The 25,820-nt window shown below is 36.3% G+C and overlaps 1 protein-coding gene across 4 annotated transcripts in view; it reads right to left on the bottom strand.

Moving 5' to 3' along the window:
* Positions 1-24,527, bottom strand: part of ESP1 (hydroxyproline-rich glycoprotein family protein) — a 36,823-nt gene extending 12,296 nt beyond the window's left edge. The window contains exons 1-5 of one of the 4 annotated variants that reach the window (XM_006842236.4): positions 24,102-24,527; positions 8,087-8,213; positions 7,912-7,989; positions 905-943; positions 295-813 (exon numbers count right to left, since the gene is read on the bottom strand). In XM_006842236.4, coding sequence (XP_006842299.1) covers positions 295-813; positions 905-943; positions 7,912-7,989; positions 8,087-8,209 — 759 coding nt within the window. In that variant the 5' untranslated portion in view covers positions 8,210-8,213; positions 24,102-24,527. The remainder of the gene's footprint in view (positions 1-294; positions 814-904; positions 944-7,911; positions 7,990-8,086; positions 8,214-24,101) is intronic. The other 3 variants (XM_088855996.1, XM_011624279.3, XM_088855997.1) reach the window with 3 other exon arrangements.
* Between the last annotated feature and the right edge of the window lie 1,293 nt (positions 24,528-25,820).

Here is a 25,820-nt window from a genome sequence, read left to right as displayed (position 1 = left end):
ATGTGAACAAATAGAATCCATCTCCTAATGATGATTCCTAACTTCATGATATCAGCAACCACGTAAATATTTTTATATGAATGTCATGTAAAAAATTCCTACTCCATTGGGTCAGTGCCAAACATTGAAGCCATGGTTAGTGACGAAGGAAAAGTGGGATCCACTGGCTTCCATCACTTAATGTACAATGATGATCAAATAGATGTTTTTTCCACAATTCAGTGAACCATAGAATAGTTCCCCCAGAAACAAACAAAAAAGTATTGAGTTAAACATATAAACTTGCAAGCTTACATGATACATAGGCTGTGAGTGAAGCTGCTGAGGCACACTGGAAGGTTGGAAGCCATGCTGAGGGTGAACTTGATGAGAAAAAGATTGCATTGGTGGCCTTGGAAACTGAGGCAATAGTGGTTGTAAAGGAAGGACTCCAGATGAGGATTGTAAAGATTGTTGTGCAGCGTGGCTCGATGAACCAGAAGCCTGAGGTCCAGAAATGGAGGGTTGTGGAGCTGAATGAAGAGGGATATTATGGACATGGGTAGGTTGTGGAAATGTCATGGGCATTTGTGCGCTCAATTGACTTTGACTATGTTGTGCTCCCTGAGCTTGCAAGGAATGTAATGGCGCGGATTGGGTAACTGGTGGTTGAGAAGCAGGGGTTGTTATGGGTGCTTGTAATGATTGGGTTTGTCTTGTCACATTTTGGGAACCCAAAGGACCTTGGTTTGGTGGAGCTTGAAGGCTGGGCTGTGGCCCTGCCATTGCTGATTGTTGGGGCTGCTGCGGTACTGACTGCTGGATGTTTGGCATCTAAAGAAAAGAAAAACAGTTTCAATTTGGGAAATTAGGAACAATTTAGTAAATAGGAAAAGTGAAAATGAATGTGAAGTGGATAGCTTACCACTTGTGGGGGCTGCACCATACCGAGCATAATCTGGGCCTACCAAGGGTATGAAGAACAAATTCAAACCTCATGCATCAAAAAAGCAATAATAACTTTAAAGTGTGAGTCGTGAAGGAGATTGAAATTAAGCAGCATATGCATTCATTCCTTCTTATTCTATTACTTTTAATGGTTCCTAGGCTTCTTCTTTTTCCCCCCTATTCTTCCTCTTCTTTTGTAGTTCAGTGGTAAGGGTCGTATTTGAGATGTATAATTGCTAATGTCAACTGCTAGCCACTAAAGCCCTACTTCAAGTCCTAATGGTTCCAAAGTCTTACAAAAATATAAAATCATATTGTAGGAAAAAAAGGCACTGAGACAAGGATAAATATCAGAAAGCAGATAAAGTAAGAATGAAGAGTCTGCAAGGTGCAAGCATCCATAATCCCCACCATCCATTCAAATGATTCGATATCAGGATCATCTGTGTAAGCATGCCTTTATGTAAAGGAAATTTGTGTACTTCCAAAAGCTGGTAGGAAATTATTAGAATCTAGATTTCATTTTTCTTTCTTTGTTTGATAAATATTTTTTTTATTGGTTCAAAAGTCAAAACAAAGCACAATTTAGTGCAGTGCAGAATGATTAACTAAGGAGGGGAGTTGGTTCCAGTTCCATACACCTGGTCCATCGCTAGCACACTAGAGTTGGATCAGAAATCAGGTTCTTGATTGGCCTCTATGAACAAGGTGGAAAAGACTTTTACATGGAACGACCCATTTCTGTATCTCTAGCACTTCTACTTGTCCCCCAGGATTAAGTTGGAGGTAATTTTAATGGGCAACAGAAACTTGGGATAAAGGCAGCAGATTCTTCATTGATTATCTGCACTACCTTCTTCTCCCATGTTTTTGACATAGATCTTTGGCTATTCTTCAATAATAGCAGTATGTCAAATTCAAATGCCGCACAGGTGTGTGAAGTTAATCAATTAAAGAGCATAACCCTCAATTACTACAGTACAACTTCCAAGCTAATTGGAATGATCGGCAATCAACAATAAAGAAAATTAAGAAGTCTGAAATTCCTGAACAGTCAAGTCAATAATAGAATTTTAATATGAAAAGAGACAAAGATTACCTTGGATCTTTGCAATGGAGAATAAAATCACTGCTAAACTAATAGATGGAATGGGGTTGAGCACCTACAGCAACCAGCCCTCCACAAATGTGCATTGGCCAAGAAGCCTCCCTTGACTCTACATGCCCCAACTTGAAAAATATCATGATTTTAGGTATCATCTTGGATAAATGAACTTGAGGATGTTGATGAGCAGGAAGGGAAGAACCAGATCTACCCCTTTGAGAAAATGTGAGACACTAGCGAACTAAAAATATATACCCATCATAATTAGGATTTTCTCTGTATGTTTCACACTTGAAACAGAATCAACCTCCAATCTGTCTTCAAAATATCACATCAATTAACCAAGTGAAATCCCCTATGCTTAAGCCTGGTTCAGATCATTTATCACACATGTCAAATTTCCCTCAAGTGTGATGTTTTAGATTGGCTGAAATGTTGATCTCATGGTAGTCTCACTAGGATCTGACCCTTGGATCTGCATCCTCGACAAATCCAGACCTAGCAGCCTCAAACATTGGATTATACATCAAGTAGCACCATATGGATGGTTATGTAGCCAAAGAATAACAAATCATTTTTTTATAAAAGAACTACGACTATGTAACAACAAGAGATATTAGTACAGGTGCCCTTAGGATAGACAGAAGGTGCCATACCACAGGAAATCAGGAGGATCATTGCAACACATCACGGTTGTCAGTTGAGAGTCATGCATAACTGTGATTGACTTAGATGTTGTCATAAATATTGCCATCTATTTTTTAACCATGTCAATGAACGACCTCAACTATAGGCAACCGGTGTCTACCACAAACATGGAAAGCTAAAAAATGTCAGTGCAGGTTCATTAATATTATCTATGCTGCCAGTGTACTCTGATTGTAAACCTTTCGCAGTAGCAGATGCCACATCCTACGCTTTCAAGACTTGTCCATCCATGGAGGCACGTAACAAATGTGTAATATAGTAAAATAATTATCATACAAGACTGACTAGTATAATAATTACCATCCAACACAAAACTAGTTGTCTCGTATTGTTGGTACTCACACTAAACTCTAAAATTTTCAATTAGAATTCCACATTTTAAGTTGTCTCACTGTCTCTTCAAATCTCAGATTTGTATCTCTATGATACATCAGATCAAGGAAAACCAAGACTTCTTTGGATCAATGCAAGGAATGAGGACATGTAATAAAGGAGATTGAGAACCCCCCAATAACTGTTAATCAACAACTACAAACGGAAAGCTCAAATCGGAAATCAATTGACTTATACAGAATAAGAATATATGTCAAGCACAGGCAGAGAAAGTTGTGGTGAAAAAGGTGGAATAGGGACAATGTGGGTAGAGTAACATGGACTAAGTCACAGTTTTTTTGTTTGTCGTATTTGTAAGGGTTTTGAAAGGAGAATGTTTGAAGATCTCAGTGGGAATCTGGGAGGGCTTATGTCCTTTAGGTAGGAAAGTTTTAACAGTGAACATGGGGCTTAATTTTCCTTGAGAAATTAAAGGGAACTATAAATAGAAGAGAATACAGCTTTCAGTCGATATGAAAAGCATTGAAATTTAGGTTCAAAAACACCTGATTACTATGGAGTTTCTTTGCCACTAACTTGAGGGAAAAGTGCACACATATTAAAAGCAAGGGCTAGTCATAGACTTGCTAAGAATTATAGGAAGGGAAGAGTTGTTGCATGTTAGAATACAATGACCATTTTGGAGAAAGTGGTTCCCAAAACCAAGCATAAACTGTTTCAAACTTCAAAGCTACAGAGAGTAGGTCATAACATCAACATTAGATGGGGCAATGCTTCCTAATTTGACTATAAAACCACTGTCATAAAGAAGTAAAGGAGTAGAAGGTTTGACTGGTTTGGACAATAATCAAACCTAAAGTAGTTTGTTCGCTTCCCAAAAAACCAAGAAAGTGCATATAGCTTGTTAGATCCCATGCACAACTAGTCTAACTAATTAGACCTAGACTGGTTTTCTAAGAACTAGCCCATCTTAATGATTCTGGAACTGATTATCTTCCAATACTATTCTTTTTCTGGCTAAACACCTTTTTTATCATAAGGCCATTTCTAGGTAAAGAGAAGACCTTTCCTTTTTCAAATAAACAAGAAGAAACTTGTTAGAGTATAATGTATGACTTCCAGCCATAACAAGTGATCAAAAGCTTCCAAGATGTATAGTCCATAGGGAGATTTTCCAGACATTAGCCTCAAATTTTGGCTTTCCTACATTAATGCTTTACTAATAAAGCGCTATTCTGGAAACAGGTACTAAATCTTGCTGACAATTGTGTACTTAGTTAAATGGATATGAACTGCTCAAATTTTTCTATCAGAGAACTAGCACAAGATCAACATCAAGGATATCAACTAGTAAGGACCAAGGAATGATTTGGTTTAAGATGCATTCTGATCACCTGCCTCTTAGAACTTTTCTCTTCAGATTCTTATGTCATGCGTATGCGACATACGTGGACAACAATAAATGTTAACTAAGTTACCATCCTTTGCGTATTTATAATACGATGTGCTATACAACCGAAGGGCATTTAGTCGCCATTCTTTTTATATTTCTACTTATATGGCTTTTTGCAATAACATTTACCCGAATGTAAGAATCACCCCAAGATGTAGAGGGTTCATTGTATAGTTACCCGAATTGCCTATGAGGGTAGCGATTCCGTTTCGGAATCTCGATTCAGCATTTTCCCGGGCAAAAGTCGATTCTAAAAGAAAGGAATCACGTTTCCAGTTTTTTAGGAACGCGATTCCACCTAGTTTAGCAATCTCGATTCCTGGATTACGGGAATCAAGATTCCATATCGAGGACTTTATGATTCTTAGCTACACAAGAAGGTGATTCTACTTATGAGAAACGTTGATTCGAAATTTTTTGGAATAGTGAATCCATGTTGTTTGGAATCAAGTTTCTATATCACAGACATTGTGATTCCTTGCTACACAACAATGCGATTCCTTGCTACACAACAATCCTTTAACATAAATACACTCTTACCCCATGCACATGATTATTCAATAGGAACATGCGAACACAGTCGAGCAAATAAAAATAATAATATTTTTCCTCAAAATTAAATTTTCTCAAATTTTACTTAACACTAATAAGTTTTTTTATTTGTAATGGCTTACATTTCGTCTCCCTCATTAAATGTGTTCAAACTAAACTTCAATAGTTTTAGTATTTCTAGTTGCATCTTGTTTCCCATGTTAAATGCGTTCAATTTTTACTTCAAGTCTTGAACTAAATAATATAACATAAAAGTAATGTCAGAATAGGAACTTCAATTCTTGAACTAAATAATATAACATGAAAGTAATGCGAGAATAGGAACTTCAAGTCTTCAACTAAATAATATAACATGAAAGTAAAGTGGGAATAGGAACTTCAAGTGTTCAACTAAATAATATAACATGAAAGAAATGTGAGAATAGGAACTTCAACTAGCATAGGGAGAGCAGAAACCCTCCGATGTGTGCTCAATCATGAGTGAGCGCGACATGTATGAGAGCGTGAGAGAATTTGAAGTTGTTGCACATGGCAATAAAATCAAATTTTAAAATATGGGTAATATGTTAAATTTTTTATTTTCTTATTTACTAATTTCCATCCTTCATTCCATGTTACTTTTTAAGAACTCTTACCAAGAATAAATAATACTAAAAAAATATGTTACTTCAAATTTAATAATGTTTGGTAAATGGTGTGGGCACTAAACTACTAATGTAATAATGTTTAATATATGATCGGCACTGTCATTTCTTCAAGTTGAATAAGAGGATAAAAATGCTTTTCTTTAAATAGAATAAGAAGATAATAAGGATATGAGCGAAGTGCCCTGTGTGGTGTTTTAGGTTAAATTAATCATTAAATATCAAAAAAATTGACTAAAAATTGAATAACTCAATTGTCAAAAGTCAAAAGACTCAAAACTACATTTAACAAAGAAGAATTACTATGTCATGTACTTATTTTATAATTCTAGGAAAGGAGATAAAGGGAGCTCGCCCTTGTTCTCACTCCTTATATGTCATAGACTAGCTCCAGACCTTGTAGGCATAATAGGGTTATCAATAGACCGAGTCCATTGTATGGGATTGTCCACAAAGATAACATAAAGGTTGACATTAGTACTTGGAGTCTTGGACTGAGTATATACAGAACCATATTCAATATGAATACTTCTCTCATATACTAGAGGGAATTGGTTCGCAATTCTAGTAAGGGGAGAATGATTCCAATATGGGGAGAATCACGATTCCGGAATGGTGAGAATGTTGATTCCAAGTTGATGGGGATAACGACTTTAGAATTTTAGGAATTACGATTCCATATTTTAGGAATCACGATTCCAATCTAATCGAATCATGATTCCAGCAACCATCGAAACAAGTGGGGTCATGTGTGATTCCATATAGGTATGAAACGTGATTCCAACATGAAGGGGCATCGATTCTTGCAAATAGGAAACACGAATCCTAATTTTTTGAATCGCGATTCGAAAATAGTGAGAATCGTTTTTCTCAAATTTGAATCGTACGGACAACGATTCCTAGATTCTGATACACGCGATTCTGCGATACCGATTCCATAAACGATTCGGAATCACTAACGTTTCCAACAACTATAGTTCATTGTACATTCCCCCCTCCAAAAACCATTTACTTCTACTTTAGAGCCAAATTCAGAAAGTCACTAGAGAATCTAGGGCAGTGGAACTCTGATCACCTGCCCCTTAGAACTTTTCTCTTCAGATTCTTGTGTCATGCGTATGTGACATACATGGACAACGATAAATGTTAATTAAGTTGCCATCCTTTGCATATTTATAATACAATGTGTCATACAACCGAAGGGCATTTAGTCACCATTCCTTTTATATTTGTACTTATATGACTCTTTGCAATAACATTTACCCGAATGTAAGAATCTCCCCAAGATGTAGACGGTTCACATTACATCCCCCCTCCAAAAGCCATCAACTTCTACCTTTGCACCCTCCAACATTGTATTAGAACCAAATTCAGAAAGTCACTGGAGAATCTAGGTCAGTGGAAGTAGATGCAAGAAGAAGAAGACTGTTCGCATACAAGGTGTGGTCTGTCTAGCAGAGTTAGGGTTTCATGCAAACCATACACCCTTTCTCTGTGAGGAAGAAAATTCTGAACATGATTCATCCTAATTGAGCATGCATTTGAGAACTCACAGGATTTAAAGTGGAGTTTCTTTCTATGCCACATCAAGTGCTAGTCTCTGATCTCTCTAATACAACGAACATTAAGCCAGTAAGCCATAAGAATTGGAATTTTCCTTCTTTTTCTTCTCTAAGAACATAGTAATTGTATGTTATCATACTCGACATGCATTCAACTCATCAGTCCTGTCCTTTAATCCATCACGTAATTGAAATTGTTCAATATTAACTAAGAAAGGAAATATAAAGCCTTATAGGTAAAAATATGAAATCATTTTCTTATTCTTAACCAATCTAAAGAAAATTTTGGTTAATAAGCCCAACTCATTAAGTTTTGGCTTTCCTGTTCCAAATACATCCCACACAAGGCAATGCGCGGTTATGGGCCAACTACAAAGTAGGACTTTGGAACTAGATCAATCACATTCATTTACAGTTTGGTTAATATCTGCAGCGCTGGCATTAATGCTAGTGTGAGATACTACCTTTGATATCTCTATCCAGCACCATAACTTAGTTTCGTAACTATCGTTGCAACCAATAGGACATGCCAGTATGTTTAACTACTGTAATATATAACATACATGAATCACTAAGAGTAACTCGATACCAAGAATATCTCGAGATGAAAGAAGATAATCAACATACTTGAAACAAAGCCTTCGTCAATGGAGGATTCGCAACTAAGATTTGTCGAGCCTGCTGCTGGTTCTGCTCAATTAGAGCCTTGAAAGCAAAATTTCACAATCAGCACACCAAAAACACTAGGGTTAGGTTTTGCAGTGATTCATTAGAAAGGAGAAAAGAGGGCAAAAGACATTACCTTCATCTGAGACATGATATCATAGAGCTGGCTCTTTGACATGCCAGCCAGATGAGAAGTCATGGAGGCATCCCCCTGTTTCTGAGATGCAGTTGTACTAAAACTGAGATTGTTAGCCATCATTGCCCTAATTTCAGTGCACCAAAAAAAATAAGCTCTCTCATACTTGCTCTACACAGACTCTGGCTTGCAGCATTCTTGAAGATCAAAATTAAAATTACAAAACTTAGATGACGTTTATAATGGGTCGGCATCTCTAAAATTTCGCCCAGAGATGTAGTTTTGGCGTCGGAATCATGGGCTTGATTATCTATTGGACAAGGTTTATATGAGTCACCCACTTCATCATTTAAATGAGTTCATTCTCCTTAAGTTATTTTAAAGAGATTTTGGATAGAAATTTTTTAAAGATTGAACATCTAAAGGAAGATAATAAAAAATATTCCATAAAGTTCTCTATATTTCAGTTATACTAAAATCTCGGATTAATACACCTATACCCATATTTTGTTAGCTTTTTTAAAAATAATAATATTACCCCCGCCACGGACATAATACATTCATGGGGCTCATTCAAACCCCACCCAGCCCGTTGGCCCTTTGCATTGTTGGACTTTTAAACCGTCATGGACATAGCAAAACCATGACGGTATTGCCACAGCTCTAATAAAGTCGTGGCAGTTCAAGGGTTCCACGAACTCGTGGGTACGCCTCTTGAGTGTGCAAGAGCCATTTGAACCATCACAGACGTAGCAATTCTATAACGGTCCCACCACAAATCTAGCAAGTCTACTAGATTTGTGGCAATTGAAGTGCTCCTCCAATCCCTTGGGTACGCCTCATGTTAGAAATAAAAGGACTAAGCTTTATTGTATTTGATAGACAGAACTGTCATTTATTTTTATTTAGTCCTTGCTTGTCTTATGTATCTAAATAAGGGCAGTATTGTCCATAAGTTGTCATTAAGGTTAAGGGCCTGTTTGATAACTGGTTATGAACTAGAAATCGGAAGTTCCTGTTTGCTAGGAAGAAAGAAGTTTTGGGTTTCTGCGTTTGATAACCTACTGGAATGTTAAAGAAGTTCTAAGTACTTGTGTTTGGTAACGTGCTGGAAGATTAGGAAGTTCTAAAAAACAAATTAAACATTATTCATTACTCAAGTATACATAAATATTTTCATAATTTCTCCAAAAACAATTTGATTTCTTCATTTATGGATTCAAAGCATCTAATTGACTATTCACTTCAGTGGCCTATTCAGCCACTAACATCAATTACAATCAAGCCCACCATTATCTAAAAAACGAATTACGCACATTATTCATTACTCAAGTATACACATATACTTTCATAATTTCTCCAAAAAAAAAATGATTTTTTAATTTATGCATTCAAAGCATCTAATTAACTATTCACTTCAGCAACCTATTCAGCCATTAACATCAATTACAATCAAGCCCACCATTATCTTAAAAATGAATTACACTTTATTCATTACTCAAGTATATACATATACTTTCATAATTTCCCCAAAAACAATCTGATTTTTTCATTTATGCATTCAAAGCATCTAATTGACTATCCACTTCAACAACCTATTCAACTATAAACGTCAATTACAATCATATCACTTTTCTTATAACCAACATAGGTATAATCAGTTACAATTGTATCAACATTAATGAAGTATAGACAGTTTGACCAGATAAAGCCCAGCCATTTTCCAAGTATCGAAATATTCTTAACATGCAAGCCTGCCCAAACTTATGAATTAGAAAGGACTGGAAAAACAACTGGTAATTTCTTGTATGACACAAGGAACAAATGAGCCTTCCCAGCTTTACACCCACCATTAGATTGACTCATTGCTAATGCCCCACAAACAGGAAACGTAAGTGCTCAGAGCATAATGGGAAGAATAGCATTAATTAACACAACACATTAGACAGGTAAAGGAATGTTAGAGAGAGAAGTAGAAAGCAGATGCCCCTAGTGATTCCTCTTTCCAATGGTGTGTCCCATATACTAAGTTGCTAACCAGCACGAACTCAAAGAATCTAACCTTGTATTTTTATTTTTGTTAGTAACTCTACTAAAAATTATATGAAAAAGCTATTATTCTTGTAATCTTGGATATTAGAAGCCCTTAAATACCACAACAAATGCCCACTGCAAATTCTTGAAATTGGGTTCTAAGAAGAACCCTAAAAGACAAAACACTGGCATTTCCTCATATTGGGAGTCTGAAAGAAATCCCAAAACACTAAATTAAGGAATTTCCTGGAAATGGGCATCAAAAGAAAAAGACCCCAAAACATAAAATCTTTGTACAACTGGCATCTAAAATAGAACCCAGAGACATCAAACTCTGAAATTTGCTGAAGTTGGTATAAAATCATTCCCTGATATTGGATATCCATAAAATCCCCCAAAAATTCAATGGGTATGATCTCTGGAGGTTTGAAGATTCCACAACCAGAAACCAGATGTTGTTTTCAATGAGAGAGAGAGAGAGAGAGGGGTACCTGATGACGAGAAGCAGTTGTGGAGGAGGCAGAGGCGGAGGTGGAGGCGGAGGCGGAGGCGTAGGCGTGGAGGAGGAGGAGGCGTGGACTGCAGTGCGTGAGGGTGTTGAAGAAGAGAGAGAGGTCGGGGCCATGACTTCCCTCCATCGGGAGAATGTTCCTTTTTTTAAGTTCCGTGTTTTAAACGAAACTTTTTTTATGAGTAAAGTGGGAAGAGCAACAGCAAACTGAAATTCTTTGTATATCTTACCCTTTTTTTTATCAAACACGGAACATGAATAGTAACAGGTAAGTTCCATCTTCTAGTAAGTAACTTCCTGTTATCAAATGCGCCCTAAGGGATAAAGGTCATAAGCAACCTCTAAGCCACTCATTTTCCCTCTCTATCTCTTACATGAGTTATAACATTAAGGGATAAAGGTCATAAGTAACCTCTAAGCCACTCACTTTCCCTCTCTATCTCTCACACATCTCTCTCCCTTCTTCTTCTTCTTCTTCATCTTTATTTTCTTTCCTCTCTTTCTCTCTCTAGATCCTACCAAACTGTTTTCTTCACTACTTTAATTTCAATTCGGTATCAAAGCCAGACGATTAGTAAGGATGATATAGTAGCACGATAGTGTAGCAGCATGTCGATCTTCAAAAAGGTGCACACGAATTGTGTTTAGGATTAACATCATCTTTTAGGTTAGATGACATCATCATACCCTAAAACCCTAATTTTTTTTTAGCAGTATCTATGCCAATGGAGGTGAGTATCATTTTTATTTTCATTTTTTTAAAATGATTCTGAATGCCGATCAAGTATTTATTCGAAAGCCTAGTTGTTGGATGGATTAGGGTTTGTTTGCCCCAAGCAAAGAAGTATTGTTAATGTTTTGACGTTTTTCTTAAAAAAAAGAAGTGTGATCAGATATGAGGGGGTAACTAGACGTGTAAACCTTTTTATTTAAAGAGATCAAGGGCGTAACTTGATCTCAATTGTTGATTAAGATTTGAGCGTGTAAACGGATCATAACTATAATAGAAAATGTCCCTACAGGCATCAAATATGGAATCATCTGGACCCCAAATCACCACAATAGATATGATGGAACCCACTATTTAGAATGGGCCAGATCAGTTAGACCATTTTTTGGCAGAAAAAAAATTGGGATACATCGATGACCTTGTGGAAAAGCCTAACCTAACGGATGCTAAATATGCAGACTGAGAGGCTGAAGATATGGCCATTATGAATTGGATACTGCTTTCTATTCAACCTAATATGAGTCAATCCTTTATGAACTGGAATACTTATGAGGAATTATGGGAGGCAATCCCTAAGTCCTATTCCCAAAAGAAATATTGCAAGGGTTTATGAATTGGAGTAGCAAATCAGTGATTTTAGACATGATGACTTGTCACGGGGAGACTATTATGCTCATCTACATGGTCTTTGGGATAAATTAAGCCAACATCAGCGCATATAGTGTTCTTCTTGTGCAAAGAAATTGAGAGCGAGACTGGAACAAAGGAAAAAAAATTATATTTTGAGGGGATTTAATGGAGAGTATGAAACAATTAGGGCAAATGTTTTCAGTAGCGAGACTTTGCAATCACTTGATATTGTTTTCTCCCTTCCTCAGCGTGAAGAATCTCGATGCAAGATAATGGCAATGTCTACGGGTGAAACTGGAAGATCTGTCACATTTACAAGTTTTAATGGTAATTGAGCTGGAGGACGTTTTGGGAGCTGTGGCGAAAGCCGAGGTGGTGGACGTGGTCATAGAAACCCCACATGTGATGAGAAGGACAAATTAAAGTGCACCCACTGTGGGATAACTCGACACAAAAGGGAAACACGTTGGGATCAAGTTGGACGCCCAAGGTGAAACTTTTCAAGGGCAAATTCAACAACAATAAGATCAGTGAAAGTACTGCCCCAATTCTCATTTAAACCTCAATAAGAGTGGGTGACTATTCCTAAAAGACAGCTCCTGGATCTCAAGTAGCATGCTTCCATTCGAGTCCATTCTTTCTCCACTAAGTCTCACATTGCACAATCAGGTATATTTGCATCAACACATTATATCTCCGCAAATAGCTCTGAAATCACTTGGATTATTGATTCTGAAGCAACTGAACATACGTATGTCTGATTTTTTTCTCCTCTTATATCCCTTGTTCTAGTCACGAATCAGTTAAATTTGCAGATGGTTCTCTTATTCCAATCAAGGGAAAGGAACATGTTACTCCTTCTGTTAACTTGTCATCCACCTTGCATGTTCCCAATCTTTCTAGTGACCTCCTGTCAATTAGTAATCTCACAAAGATCATAAACTACAGTCTAATTGTTTTCCCTTCGCACTATGTATTCTAAGACTTGGTGACGAGGAAAACATTTGGGCATGGTCATGAAAATGGAGGGTTGTACTTTTTAGAGACTCATGAACATGCCTTGATTACAGTAGCCACATCTTCAATTGTTAATTAAAAAAGGGTGTATTTTTGGCACACCCGACTTGGTCATGTATCATATTTTATTTTGCGCTCTTTAGTTCCTAAATTGTTTCAGTCTTTGGGTCAAGTTCAATTGCAATGTGACATTTGTGAGTTCTCAAAACATTGTAGAACTTCATTTCCTCTCAATATCGATAAAAAGAGTGATTTTCTTTTTGTTCTTATACACTCTGATGTTTGGGGTCCTTCACCAATTGCATATGTGCTTTGATTTCATTTCTTTGTTACATTTGTGGATGATTGTTCTAGATTTATAAAGGTCTATATAATGAAACACAAAGATAAATTTGTTAATATGTTCCAAGACTATCACAAAATGGTTAAAACTCAATATGATGCAAAAATTAAAGTCTTGCAGTTTGACAGAAGGGGGGAGTATGTGCCAAGCAAACTCAGAGATTATCTTCTTCATCAATAGATTGAGCTCCAAACAAGATGTCGATACACACCTCAGCTGAATGGTATAGCTGAAAGAAAAAATAGACACGTGTTGGAAGTCACCCGAGCTCTTTTACTGGGAATGAAAGTCCCAAAAAATTTCTGGTCCGAAGCAATTTTCACGGCTGCGTTTTTACTAACCCACATGACCTCTCATGTTCTTGAGGGAAAATCTCCAGCTGAAATTGTTCATCCCAACTCATCCATGTTCCGTGTACCTCCCAAGGTGTTTGGTTGTGTATGTTTTGTCCACATCCTTGGTCCAAAGAGGGACAAGCTTGATGTTAAAGCATGTTTTTATGGTATCCATCTCATCAAAATTGTATAAGTAATATGATACTATTACCAAGGTCCCTATATCTCCATGGATATCACTTTCTTTGAAGATGCTCCATACTTCTCCTCTAAAGGTCATGAGTGCCCTTTTCAAGAGGAGAATAAGATACAGTATAGTGAAGAGAGCACATAAGTTGTACCCTTCCTATTCCCACACCACTTTTATCTGAAGAGAGTGGTTTATATGAAAGGAATGGTGCGCATTTAGAAAAGCAGGTGAAGACTTATACCAAGGGAAGAAAATGGTACAAACCAAAGTTCTAAACGACCATACCTCGAATGCTAACTCGGAATTAGAAAATGTTCCTGACCTTGGTAACTTTTTCACCCTCTCAAAGAATCCTAATTTGGACTTACCTATTGTTATTCTCAAAGGTACACGTTCTTGAACTCAGCATCTGATAGGAAACTTCATATCCTACAATTATGTGTTTCCCTCTCATTGTGCCTTCATATGTACTTTGTCTGCTGTTAGAATACTTTCTAGTGTTGCAGAAGTACTTTCAAAACCTCAATAGAAAGCTGCCATGGATGACGAGATGCAAGCACTTGAGTGCAATAATACATGGGAAATCATTAACCTTCCTAAAGGGAAAAAGGTTGTAGGATGCCGATGGATATTCACTGTAAAATACAAAGGTGACGGTACCATTGAAAGGTACATAGAAAGATTGGTTGGAAAAGGTTTCACCTAAGCTCTTGGTATAGAGTACAAAGATACTTTCACGTCTGTAGCCATATTGAACACTGTGAGGATCATGTTTTCACTAATTGTGAACAAATTGTGACCACTCTATCAGCTAGATGTTAAGAATACATTACATGGAGACATCTAAGAAGAAATCTATATCGTCATGCCTCCTGGTTTTCAGATTAAGGAGAAGACATGAAAGGTTTGCAAGCTAAAGAAGACAATATATGGACCTAAACAGTCTCCTAGAGCATGGTTTAAAAAATTTAGTGAGGCATTGCTGAAATTTGGGTTCAGAAGGAGTCAAGCCCATCATACACTCTTTGTCAAAAAGGATATTGCTGGAATTACTGCCCTTATTATGCATGTTGATGATAATGTTGTGACAGGGGATGATGTGAAGGGCGTTGGGGAACTTAAATCTTATTTAAGCAAAAGTTGCAAGATCAAAGAAAGGGATAGTCATCTCCTAGAGAAAATATGCGTTGGACTTATTACAACAAATGGAAATGTTGGGATATAAACCTACAAATACTCCTATAGAAGTCGATCATAAACTTGATGGAGAAAGGCTAGAGCTACTCAAAGCTCCTAATCAATAGCAACGAATTGTGAGCAAGCTTATATATCTTTGTTTTCACTAGGACTTGCACTCGTCTTTGAGTGAGATCAACTCAAATCTCTTGCAAAATGAGTCAATTTTAGAAATCAGAAGAGAGAGTGGGGTCGCTCAAATTATAGGCTTAGAAGCATCGTAGATTTATGCAGATCCGGCTCTCTTTTGAGCCTACTACCAGTGCCAGCTTCGAATCTGTTTCGAGACCTTAAAAAGCTTCTAAATTTTAACTAAATTAAAAAATAAAGAAACATCCAGAAAAAAAATAAGAAAAAAATAAAAGTAAATAAATAAAAGATAGAAAAAGAGCACATACCTAAAAAACCTGAAGTTGGGGCCAGTATCAGAACCATGGGTTGATTTACAGCTTTTGATGGCTTCTCTTGCTTTGTTTTGGATCTAGGAGAACTTGTTCCTAGGATTTGATCTTAATTTTGCAGAGAATTTGAGAGGATATCGGCATAGGAGCTTTAGCCTAAGGTTTTCTAGGGATTTTCCCTACTTTTCTAAAGGTTTTCCCCTAATTTTCTCAAGGTTGTAGAATTTTTTTCTATTTTCCTAGGTATGTTGGATGAATTTCCTAGGGCTTTATAGGATTTTGTTTTTTTTTCTAGGGTTTGTTCTATAATTTTCCAGAGGGTTTTTCTAATTATCTAAAAATGTTTAGGAATTTCCTAATTATTTGGGAATTTTCTAAGGATTTTTCTGGGGATTTCTAAGTGACTTTTTCAGATTTTAAAGGGGGTATTTATAGGTTTTAGGGATGGTTAAGGTTAAATTAATTGGAACTAATTTCCTAGTTCTATTTTGATTAGGAATAGGCCAATTTTCAGATTTTCTGGAATATTCCTGATTAAAACCAACTTAAAATTCCTAGTAAAAATTTGATTTGGATGACTCAAACCATCCGCCAGTGCCACCAGTGTGCGACATGCTATGTGTTGTGCACATAGGCATTTTGATAATTCTAACCCCAGTTACTTCCCGAAGCTCTACCTTTTTAATGGAGGGTCCAATTTGAGTCATTCCTTGGAAGGCACTTGGGGTCTACTACAGCGTGGGAGTTTCGATGAGTTTAGGACAACTAAATTGGATCTAAGTTCACTATGGTTTACTAGGGTTTATGTGGTCCTTAGGACACAGAATCAGGGTTTTTAAGAATTTCGTTTGCCAGAATTTCGAGGGGGAGTGTCTACAACTGTCCCTCTTTGGCATTCACCTGGGGTGTCGGGTGAATGACAAACAAGTAGACAACCGAGACACAATGGAAAGAAATATTGAGGGGTCATCCTTTTGAATGACCAACACCTTCTTGGAAGGTGGTACACCAATGGATATTTTTTATTTGTAAGACATCGAACTGGCAAAACGCTACCTTGGAGGCAGTGGCGTTAAGAGGTTTCTGACAATCAGGATCTGAAGTGACAATCAACAAGAACCATGCTATCTTTTGAGCCAGTGACTACTCTTGCTGAGGTCGCCCCAATGTTACCTGGGACGGCATGTAGTCACCTTTAGCTTTAGACCTTTTTTTTTGGGACTAGTTTTCAATTGAATGGCAATTTGATTTGAAAGATAAATGTTGATGGTGAATTTCAGGCTAACTGAACTTCTTTTCACCTTTTGATTCTAAATTCTGAAGACCACATGTTCAGATTGAAGTTCTGGGAAAACCTACAAGTTGTTCTTCCTAAAGATGGGTTTCCTAAGGATCGATGTCCATCCTTCAAGACTTTCAGAAAAGGCGAAAACATGGTAACATCATGTACGGGCTTGTCCAACTCCTTCGTTTTTAAAAAATATTTTTAGCAATTTTGAAACCAGAGAGAGAAATTTTGAAAACAGAACCAGGTACTCGGGCATACGATTTAAAAAAGAAACTAAGGTTTTTTTTTTTTATTGAAATATGTTGGTTATGTGGCCTTTCAAGGCCTTGAAACAAAGAGTCTTACGCTTAATGGGAGTTAGAGAGAGATTGAATCTGGGTGCTTGGCACACTAGGGTCCAGATTCATATACCCCGAGTTTTATGAGGCATTGAGAGCTTGCATTTTGATAGAGTGATCTCTCGTGGAGGCGTGTAGGTCACCTCCGAGTCAAAACAATATTGATTAGAATGCCTCATAATTGATGCGATAGCCAAGGCTCGGCGAATCTAATTGGGTATAATAGAACCCGAGTATTTGAAAGAGTATTCGTCCTAGATGGAATGGTCAACTCATGAAACATGAGCCCGTATCCTGACACGAGACCGTTCCACGGCATGTGCACCTACAATCGTATGAGGAAGCCACTCTTTTATAGTATTATCTGACTTAGAAGAGCTAGTGCACATGTGCTTTTAGAGGACCCCTGTATTAGAGTAACATGTACCACAATGATACACCAGTAATCTATTGAACCCCCGGTGACGGGAAGCTCTAGCTTAACGACTTTGATGTGACCAATTATGTGTTCCTATCATAAAATGTGGAGTATTGGTCCGTTGGGTCGGCTTGAAACACCGATGGACCATCACTAAGGTTAGCCCAATGGAAGACTCAGACTAGTGTTATAAGTCTAGATATCTTATTTACCTTTAGCCCAAATTAATCTAAAATTGATGAGAAAAGATTTACATTTATGAGAAATTGTGTAATAATGTTGAAAAATCATTTGGAGAATTTTTTGGATTTTTGGATAATTTTTTAGAGTTTTTAAATAATCAAAAATGTGATTTTCAAATTTGCTTGACATAAATACCAAACAATGACATCCTATGAGGAAGTGGCCATATGGATGCCACGTAGCACCCCCACCTCCCCACTCATGGATGACATCATGCTGAGTCATCCACTTGGGGACCTATTTGTCATCAGCTCTTTTGGTGGTATTGTACTATACATGTTATCTTGTTAGTGTTATATATTGTTATGACTTAAGTTTGATTTAAGTCACATGTCTTTTTTTGCTCACATGTGCCTTTTTGACATGTATGAAGTTATGGGATTTTGAAAATTAATTTGATTTATGTTATTATCCATATATGATTTTGTGGCATGTGGGTATATCTTATATGGCTTGACCCATGTGAAACTTTAGTGTTGTTCAAATCCTATTGATGGTGTCATAAGATATTTTATTCACATGTATGGATATCCCATATTACCTTTATGTTCATGTCCTTGTCTTTTATTGACTCTCACAAATTATTCAGAAATCATAGGTATAAGTGTAAACATGAATTTGGACTTAATGGGAAATAAAACATAGAGCTAAGGGCTTTAAGGTAAAATGACTATAGAAGGATTAAAGGGTGCCAAAAGCTCATCCAATGATCTTGGTGATAAGCTATGAATGAGTGGCTTAGATAAAAGCCTCTCATGTACCATTAATCTAAAGCATCAAGATCGAATCCACCTTTATGATCTAAGTATAAATATAACTTATGGGATTAATAGTAACCCTAATTTTGAGTTTCACTTCAAAGAGAGAGAGAGCCCACTTGACAAAAACTAGGCCACCACAGCCCTCTTAAGATCAACACCCCCATTCTTGTGTTCTTCATTTTTGAGCCATGGGTTGAAACCTTTTGATGGAGTAGTCTCTCATATGTGAGATCAAGCTCATAATATTGCTTCACTAAGGTATTGATTTTTCTTCATATAATTCATTTCCTACATCATTTCCATTATCAAAGCTTGCTGTAATTCTTAATTTACAGCAGCTTTCTTCATCTTTTGGTCATGAAAACTTGATATTTGAATAGTCTCAAAGCAATAGTGTAGTTCATACATATGGTATATGTAGACCAGCTTGCTTACTCCATCATCTTGAGTAGTTTCACCTTGATTTTCTTGATCTTGTTTTTCTAAAAATTTTACTAGGAATATACAATTGATGAGAAGTTTATTTCATCATATTTGAGCATATAATAGAATCCATTGAATTTCTTTTCTAATGTTGAAAAGTTCTTGTGGTCCCTTATGGACCACATGGTATACTTTCACCATAACTTCCTTATTTTGTGTAGTGTCTCTCTAAAACTTTGAAGGACTATTTTGATACGTGTCACTCTCATGATTTGATCCCTATTAAATGAAATAAAAGTGATCATTTGTTTCCCATTGGATTGATCTCTTTGAGTCATTATTATCACCTGTTCCTTAGATAATAGGACAAAATTAAGTCCTCAAAAGGCCCGTTCGTGGCCCAGGCACAAGGGGTTCGATCCATGGCTTCCCCCATGCATGTTTGCATGTTAATTTGATATATTTACAGTTATTTAATGATTCATGATTGATAGAATTTTGTATGTTATTTAAATATTGAGATTGTTCTTTAATCTTGCGGTATGAACTTTAATATTATGCTTCATTGTTTATGTGAATTAAAATCTCATTAGATTATTATGATCGAGTGTATGATGTGTATGAGACATTGTGATGTATGCTCAGGATAAAGAATGAAGATGGAATTATCATGTAATTTTGATATAATGAGGAATTACGAGTGCAATTCATGTAATATATTGTCGAGATGTACATTGTGAGTATTTGGATATTGTATTGAGTTTAATTGTATTTTTTGGTAAGGGATTTGTAAGAGACCTATTAGGGTTGAATTTTTATTATTCAAATGTGTATAAACCATGTTTGTAGACTACAATATATGAATTATGGTTTTGTATTGAGATATTCATGCATTTAAACCCATGAGTTTTAATACAATGGAAAAGATTTAAAAGATTACGTTTCTAGCCCATTGGTCTTATACCACCAACAAAATCACGAACACATAGGTGAAAAATTTTTAAAAGAGAGAATTTTTAAAAATAGGTTGGTGAGCAGTTTAGGCTCATGCTACCATGGAGCCCTTTTTTTTTTTGTTTGGATACAAGCTTGTTGAGCCTTTGCTTGGGACCTTTAGGACAAGGAATAATTGAGTGCTCTTTTTAAAAGAGAGAATTTTGAAAGATAGGTTGGTAAGCAGTTTAGGCTCATGCTACCATGAAGCCCTTTTTTTTTCCAGATACGAGCTTTCGAGCCTTTGCTTGGGATCTTCAAGACAAAGAATCATCAAGTACTCTTCATCTTTCGATCTTTGGATCTTGTGTCACAACTCAAGGGAGAGTTTTCTAAAGTATTCCAAGCAAATCGATGTCTTGGATAATATTGGATACTACCCCTAAGTGCTTAGAATCTCCTTGTACTTCCAATTTTTATTCCTCCACTACCTATCCTTTTGAAGTTCAGATAGTCGAGGCTCTTGTTTACTTAGACTGATGCCTTCATATTAATTTGCTTTCTGACACCATTCCAACTTAGGAAGAGAAGTTCAGAAGAATTTTTAGAGATATTGGAGAAGAGATGAAAAGAGAGATCTTGTTTTTCCTCTTTTTTTTTGTTTTTTTATCGCCCCGATGGTCCCCTTCAGGTGTTCAGCCTAGTGACCTTTTTTCCAACGCTCAAGGTTCTTTTGGATTTTCAGGCCGACGGATTTTTTTTCTTTCCTCGTGTTTTTTTTATTATTTTCTTTTTATTTTCTCTTTTTTGGAAGAAGATGAAGAAAGAGGAGGAGAAGAAGAAGAGTCGGTGGTGTTTTTGCACTTCATCTTGGAAATAGATGAGTTCAATCATCATTCATTCCTTTATGAGTCGTTTGGGAACCCTGTATACCCCAAATCGAGTTTTTACTAATTCCTGTTTTTGTTGATTCTAGTATATATAAAAGCTGGTTTTGAGCACAATGTTGTTTGGCTGGTTGCAGGAAGAACCCAGAATATATATATATATATATATATATATATATATATATGATGGTACGTCACCTTGTTTGGCACCATGAAGATGAAAACTAGTTCTTGGTTGTTTTCTATTAATGCAATTTAGCAGTTGATTCTTAACGTTCATGATTTTGTAGTAATACATGGCCAATTAAAACTATTTTTTGGGAGTAAGTTATCCATCATGTAATAAATAAATTAGACGGTTCGGATATCAATTATTGTTAATGCACGACACTACAATTATCCCCAATATACTAATGGGGTGTGCACTACAACTAGGACACGCTCATGTTAGAATACAAAAAAGATGACAATGATCATTAATTCTAACCTTCTCACTCACCAGGAGTAGCTCACAGCAGTCTTTATCAGCGAATTCAAATTCCCATCCACCAGCTAAGCAACAGCCATACAAACTTTGACCTAACAACTTAAGAGCACTCTTGTCATTTGGCTCTATTAGGCACAAGTTTGCCTTTTGAAAAGAAAAACAATTCACTGTTGGATGGATACAAATTTGGTTGCCAGATCTAAGCATGCTACATCTAATTGATAATATGTGTGGCTCAATTTAAGTAATGCCACATGTTAATGATATGTGTGGCCCAATTTAAGTATATAACAACAAATAATTCTAAATGACTCAATCTAGGAACCAAGATTTGTTAAAGTTCTAACCGCCTCGTACTCTATAATTACTGACAAAACCCAAACATGCTTCCTCTTGTTCAATCTAGTACCACACATTGCCATTACCCACCTCATCACAATTTAGAGATCACAAGCTTTCTACATATCCACCATCAAATAATTCATGTGCCAAAGTTCATCAGAGATTAAACTTGCCATCATAATGGGTAAACGACTTCACCCACAAAATCTGCTAGGCTCAAAGCACTATCTGCTAGGCTCAAACCAACTAGTGATATTGGCAGAAGAGCCCTCAATGAATAGCTGACCCAATTAAGAATCTTGCACCCATCAGTTGGCCACACATTTATGTACAGGCTTTGAGTTGCCTTTCCAATCGGATCAAAGATAACTTTAAGAATATTTACTAAAATTATTGCCTATCCCTAGGATCAGAAAACCAATTGGGTGATCAAAACATGACAATAAAGCTATTCCACAGACCCACACAATGCATCTTTCTGTTCACCCTTCATTTTCAGATGCAATTGCATCTTGAAGGGCACATGGGTCCCACACTTACAACTAGGAACAGCATTCGAACCACCACTTCGTTATACATGCATCATATTTCCAGATGCAGTCAATCATTGTTCACCGATAATGATGGCACTAATTATCCCAAGCATGGAAATAAACAAGACACAAGAACCATCACAATCATATATACAAGCACAAAGTACATGCCAAAGCCAATCTAAAGGGTATGCACCATGCCAATAGGAGCAGCACCAACAAAGATAATGGATAGCCGTCCAAAGTCTTGCCAAAAAGAAAGAAAAAGCACAAAACTGTATAAACAATTTCTCGAAATTCTCACACTTAAACAACACGAGGATCAAGTTTACAACAACCACATATCCATGCAGTTATCCATCAAGAAAGAAAGAATCGAAAAAAATTTAAAAGGAGAACCGAGTCATCGCAACCCAAAAGTCTTTGGCTAAGACTGCCACTATCAACCACCATCCAAGCAATAACTCAAGTAAAGCAAATAAATACTTCACACCAACATATTGAACATTAATCCAAGAAATAAAATCAATAATATTGATCGGCAAAACCAAGAAACACATCCATTAATAAACAAGAATGGAATGAGTAACAAAGCATGGAACAGTATGAAAGGCCATACCAGATTCAAAAATTCTGATAGAAATTGTCAATAAAGAACACCGCATGGAAATCATATATGGAGTTGCCAAATGCCAATAATGTTGCTTTTACCATAAATTAATACCCGCTGAACTTAAACAAATTGTTCCATCCTCCGAGTATTAACATAAACCACAGAAAAGGTATTCACCAAAAAAGAAACACCAAAATGCAATATCAAGGTACTACATCACTAAAAGCAATTCATATACCACAAAAAGGAAACTAGCCACATAAATCAAAGCTATAACTGATTCAATAATGCAATATTCAGCTAATCTTAAGCCCATAGAACTATAAAAAGGATTAAAAAACAGAAGATAAAAAATATTAATAAATAAATAAATTTAAGAAACACCAAAATGCATTACCACATCACTGAAAGCAATTCATATACCACAAAAAGGAAACTAGCCAAATAAATCAAAGCTATCACTGATTCAGTAATGCAATATTCAGTTAATTTTAAGCCCATAGAATTACACATATGCTTAAGAAACAGAAGATAATTAAAATAATAATAAAAATTAAGAAACACCAAAATGTAATACCATGCCCATATAGAGAAGGGAGTACATTTTAAGGATGCATAGAGGAATGCCATGGATTCTTTGCAAGCAACACATGCCCATATAGAGAATTAGTCCTAACGTTTACAACAAAACGACTTTCTATCAAAAAACACAAAACTATTTGGAAATCAATTAAGCAAGATGATAGGAATCATACATTCAGAATAACAAGGAAACCTACAGCTTTCACCACCGTAAACCAACACCAAATCCCTAGTATCTCCAGAAACAAACAAAATGGCAAGCAAAAATCATAAAAATAACTCAAAATCACTGTAAAACATAGATTTTCAACCAAATAAATTGAAAGGGGCTGATACAAAACCACTAAACAAATTCCTTTAATCCAGACACCCTGTCCTTTTTTTTTCTTTTTTTAAAAACAAAAACATATACAGAAAACAAGAATATTATATTGCAGCAGAAGTTTAAAACATTTTGATAGAACGAATGAGCAGAAGTGAAACCGTATATACAAACAAACACCGGTCCAATGAAATTTAGGGCTTTTGCCAAAATTCACAATTTACAAATGGGACTTCTACAAAAAGCAGGACCATGGAGAAGGAACTCATAAAATCAAATGAATAACAAATAAACACAGAAAAACGGAATAATGCCAAAAAATAAGGAAACTCTATGATTCCATAATAGGGGCAACCTAGAATTTCTCCCAGAGAAACCCTAGCAAGAGAAATAGGTATATAGAAAAAAAAAACCATACCTGATGTTAATGGAGGATGGGAGGTTGGTGATTCTCGAAAAAACCCAGGAACAATCGAGCTCGACCTACTGATTCCCACCAACAATAAATTTTTCGAGCTCTTAATAAAAATATGTGCGAGAGATGGCGGAGAGAGGGCTCTGCGAACTGCTTCTCAGTGGCGGAAGAGGGCTCTGCAAACACGGGAACTAACAAAAACTGAAATAAAAGTAATCCACGTATTTTGGGGGTAAATCTTTATCATGCTTCCATGTCATTTTGGAGACACGTGGAAACTCTTTTGGAGCCTTTTCATTGAGCCAAACCCTATTTTGAGTCAAAACTAGATTTTTTAAAAACTCGTTTTGGGGTATAGATGGTTTCCTAACGATTCATTAGGAGGAAGGGAGATTCTAGTCTTAGTTATGTTTAGGGTGTTTTTTTCACTCGTGGTTGGTATCCAATACTTTCTTATAAAGGTTGTTGAATTCTTATTGATTTTTTTATTATTAAATTGCTCTACTCAGATCTTGATCTTCAGACTTGAATCAGCTTCTCAATCTTTTTTATTTTTTATTTTTTATTATTTTATTTTTACCATGTTACTAAAGTTTTTAGTAATCAGTCAAAGGTTATAGCCAATCAGAAAGGAAAAATATCTTAAATAAACAAATACTGTATAGACATCACTTGTTTTGCTAATCCATCATCAATGTTATTAGCCTCCTTATACACATGCTGAAATGAGATTTGGAGACCCTCACACATATCCATAATATTTAACCATTTCTTCCTCAAGCTCCATGATGGCCTAGATATCTTATTACACCAATTTATCACATTCAGATAGTCCCCTTCAACAATACATGGAATTTTGATATTCTTCTGACTCACAATCTAATCTCTAAATACTCTAATGTAGCCAATTCCGCTTCATTAGCCGTTACATCTCCAAATGCATTTCGCAAAATTCCTCCAACTCCAGATAGGCTTGGGTTTCCTAATGAGCTTCCATCGAAGTTAAGTTTAATACTCCCTAGCATAGGTAAGCTCCACCTACCTTTTGGTCTTACTTTCATTATTTTTTAAAGCATCAAATTATGCAAATTAATCTCAACATCCGCTTTGACCACCCAAATCCTTTTTTTGTCACGGAAAACCAACTCCAAACTGAATGCTGAATCTTTTTTTTAACTAATTCCACCTCCAGAGATTTGTTATCAAATGTCTTCCTATTGCGCTCCATCCAGATCCCCCAAAGAACAATAGCTCTTACCATCTCCCAAATCATCTTGCCCACCATTGGTAAATAATCCAACTCCATGCTACCCAAAATATTAATATGACTACTCGGCACCTCCATCGTATGTCCAATTTTTTGAAAAAGTCATATCCAGATGTGAGAAGAGAAAGGACAATGAAGGAAAAGATGATCTCCATTCTCATCATTTTCCTTACAAAGAATGCAAACATTCGTAATAATCTTGCCCCTTTTATGATCTTATCCGTAGTAAGCAACTTTCTTTGAAACAAAATCTATATGAAATTTTGAATTTTGAAAGGGACCTTCCAACACCATATTCTCTTCAATAATGGTCTACTCCACCAAATCCTATTATGAAACAGCTAACTATACGCTAATTTAACTGAAAAAATACCGTCCTTCTTAGCCTCCCAAAGCAGCTCATCTTGCCTCTTTCTGTGCGGCATAAACCCATAAATATCCCCAAGTAGCGAAGT

This window comes from Amborella trichopoda, chromosome 13 (assembly GCF_054954075.1).
Source record: "Amborella trichopoda isolate Santa Cruz 75 chromosome 13, AtrichopodaSantaCruz75HAP2 v2.0, whole genome shotgun sequence".
NCBI classification, from domain to species: Eukaryota; Viridiplantae; Streptophyta; class Magnoliopsida; order Amborellales; family Amborellaceae; genus Amborella; species Amborella trichopoda.
Note: the sequence above shows the minus strand (reverse complement) of the source record. Positions and strands in the feature narration are given on the sequence as shown.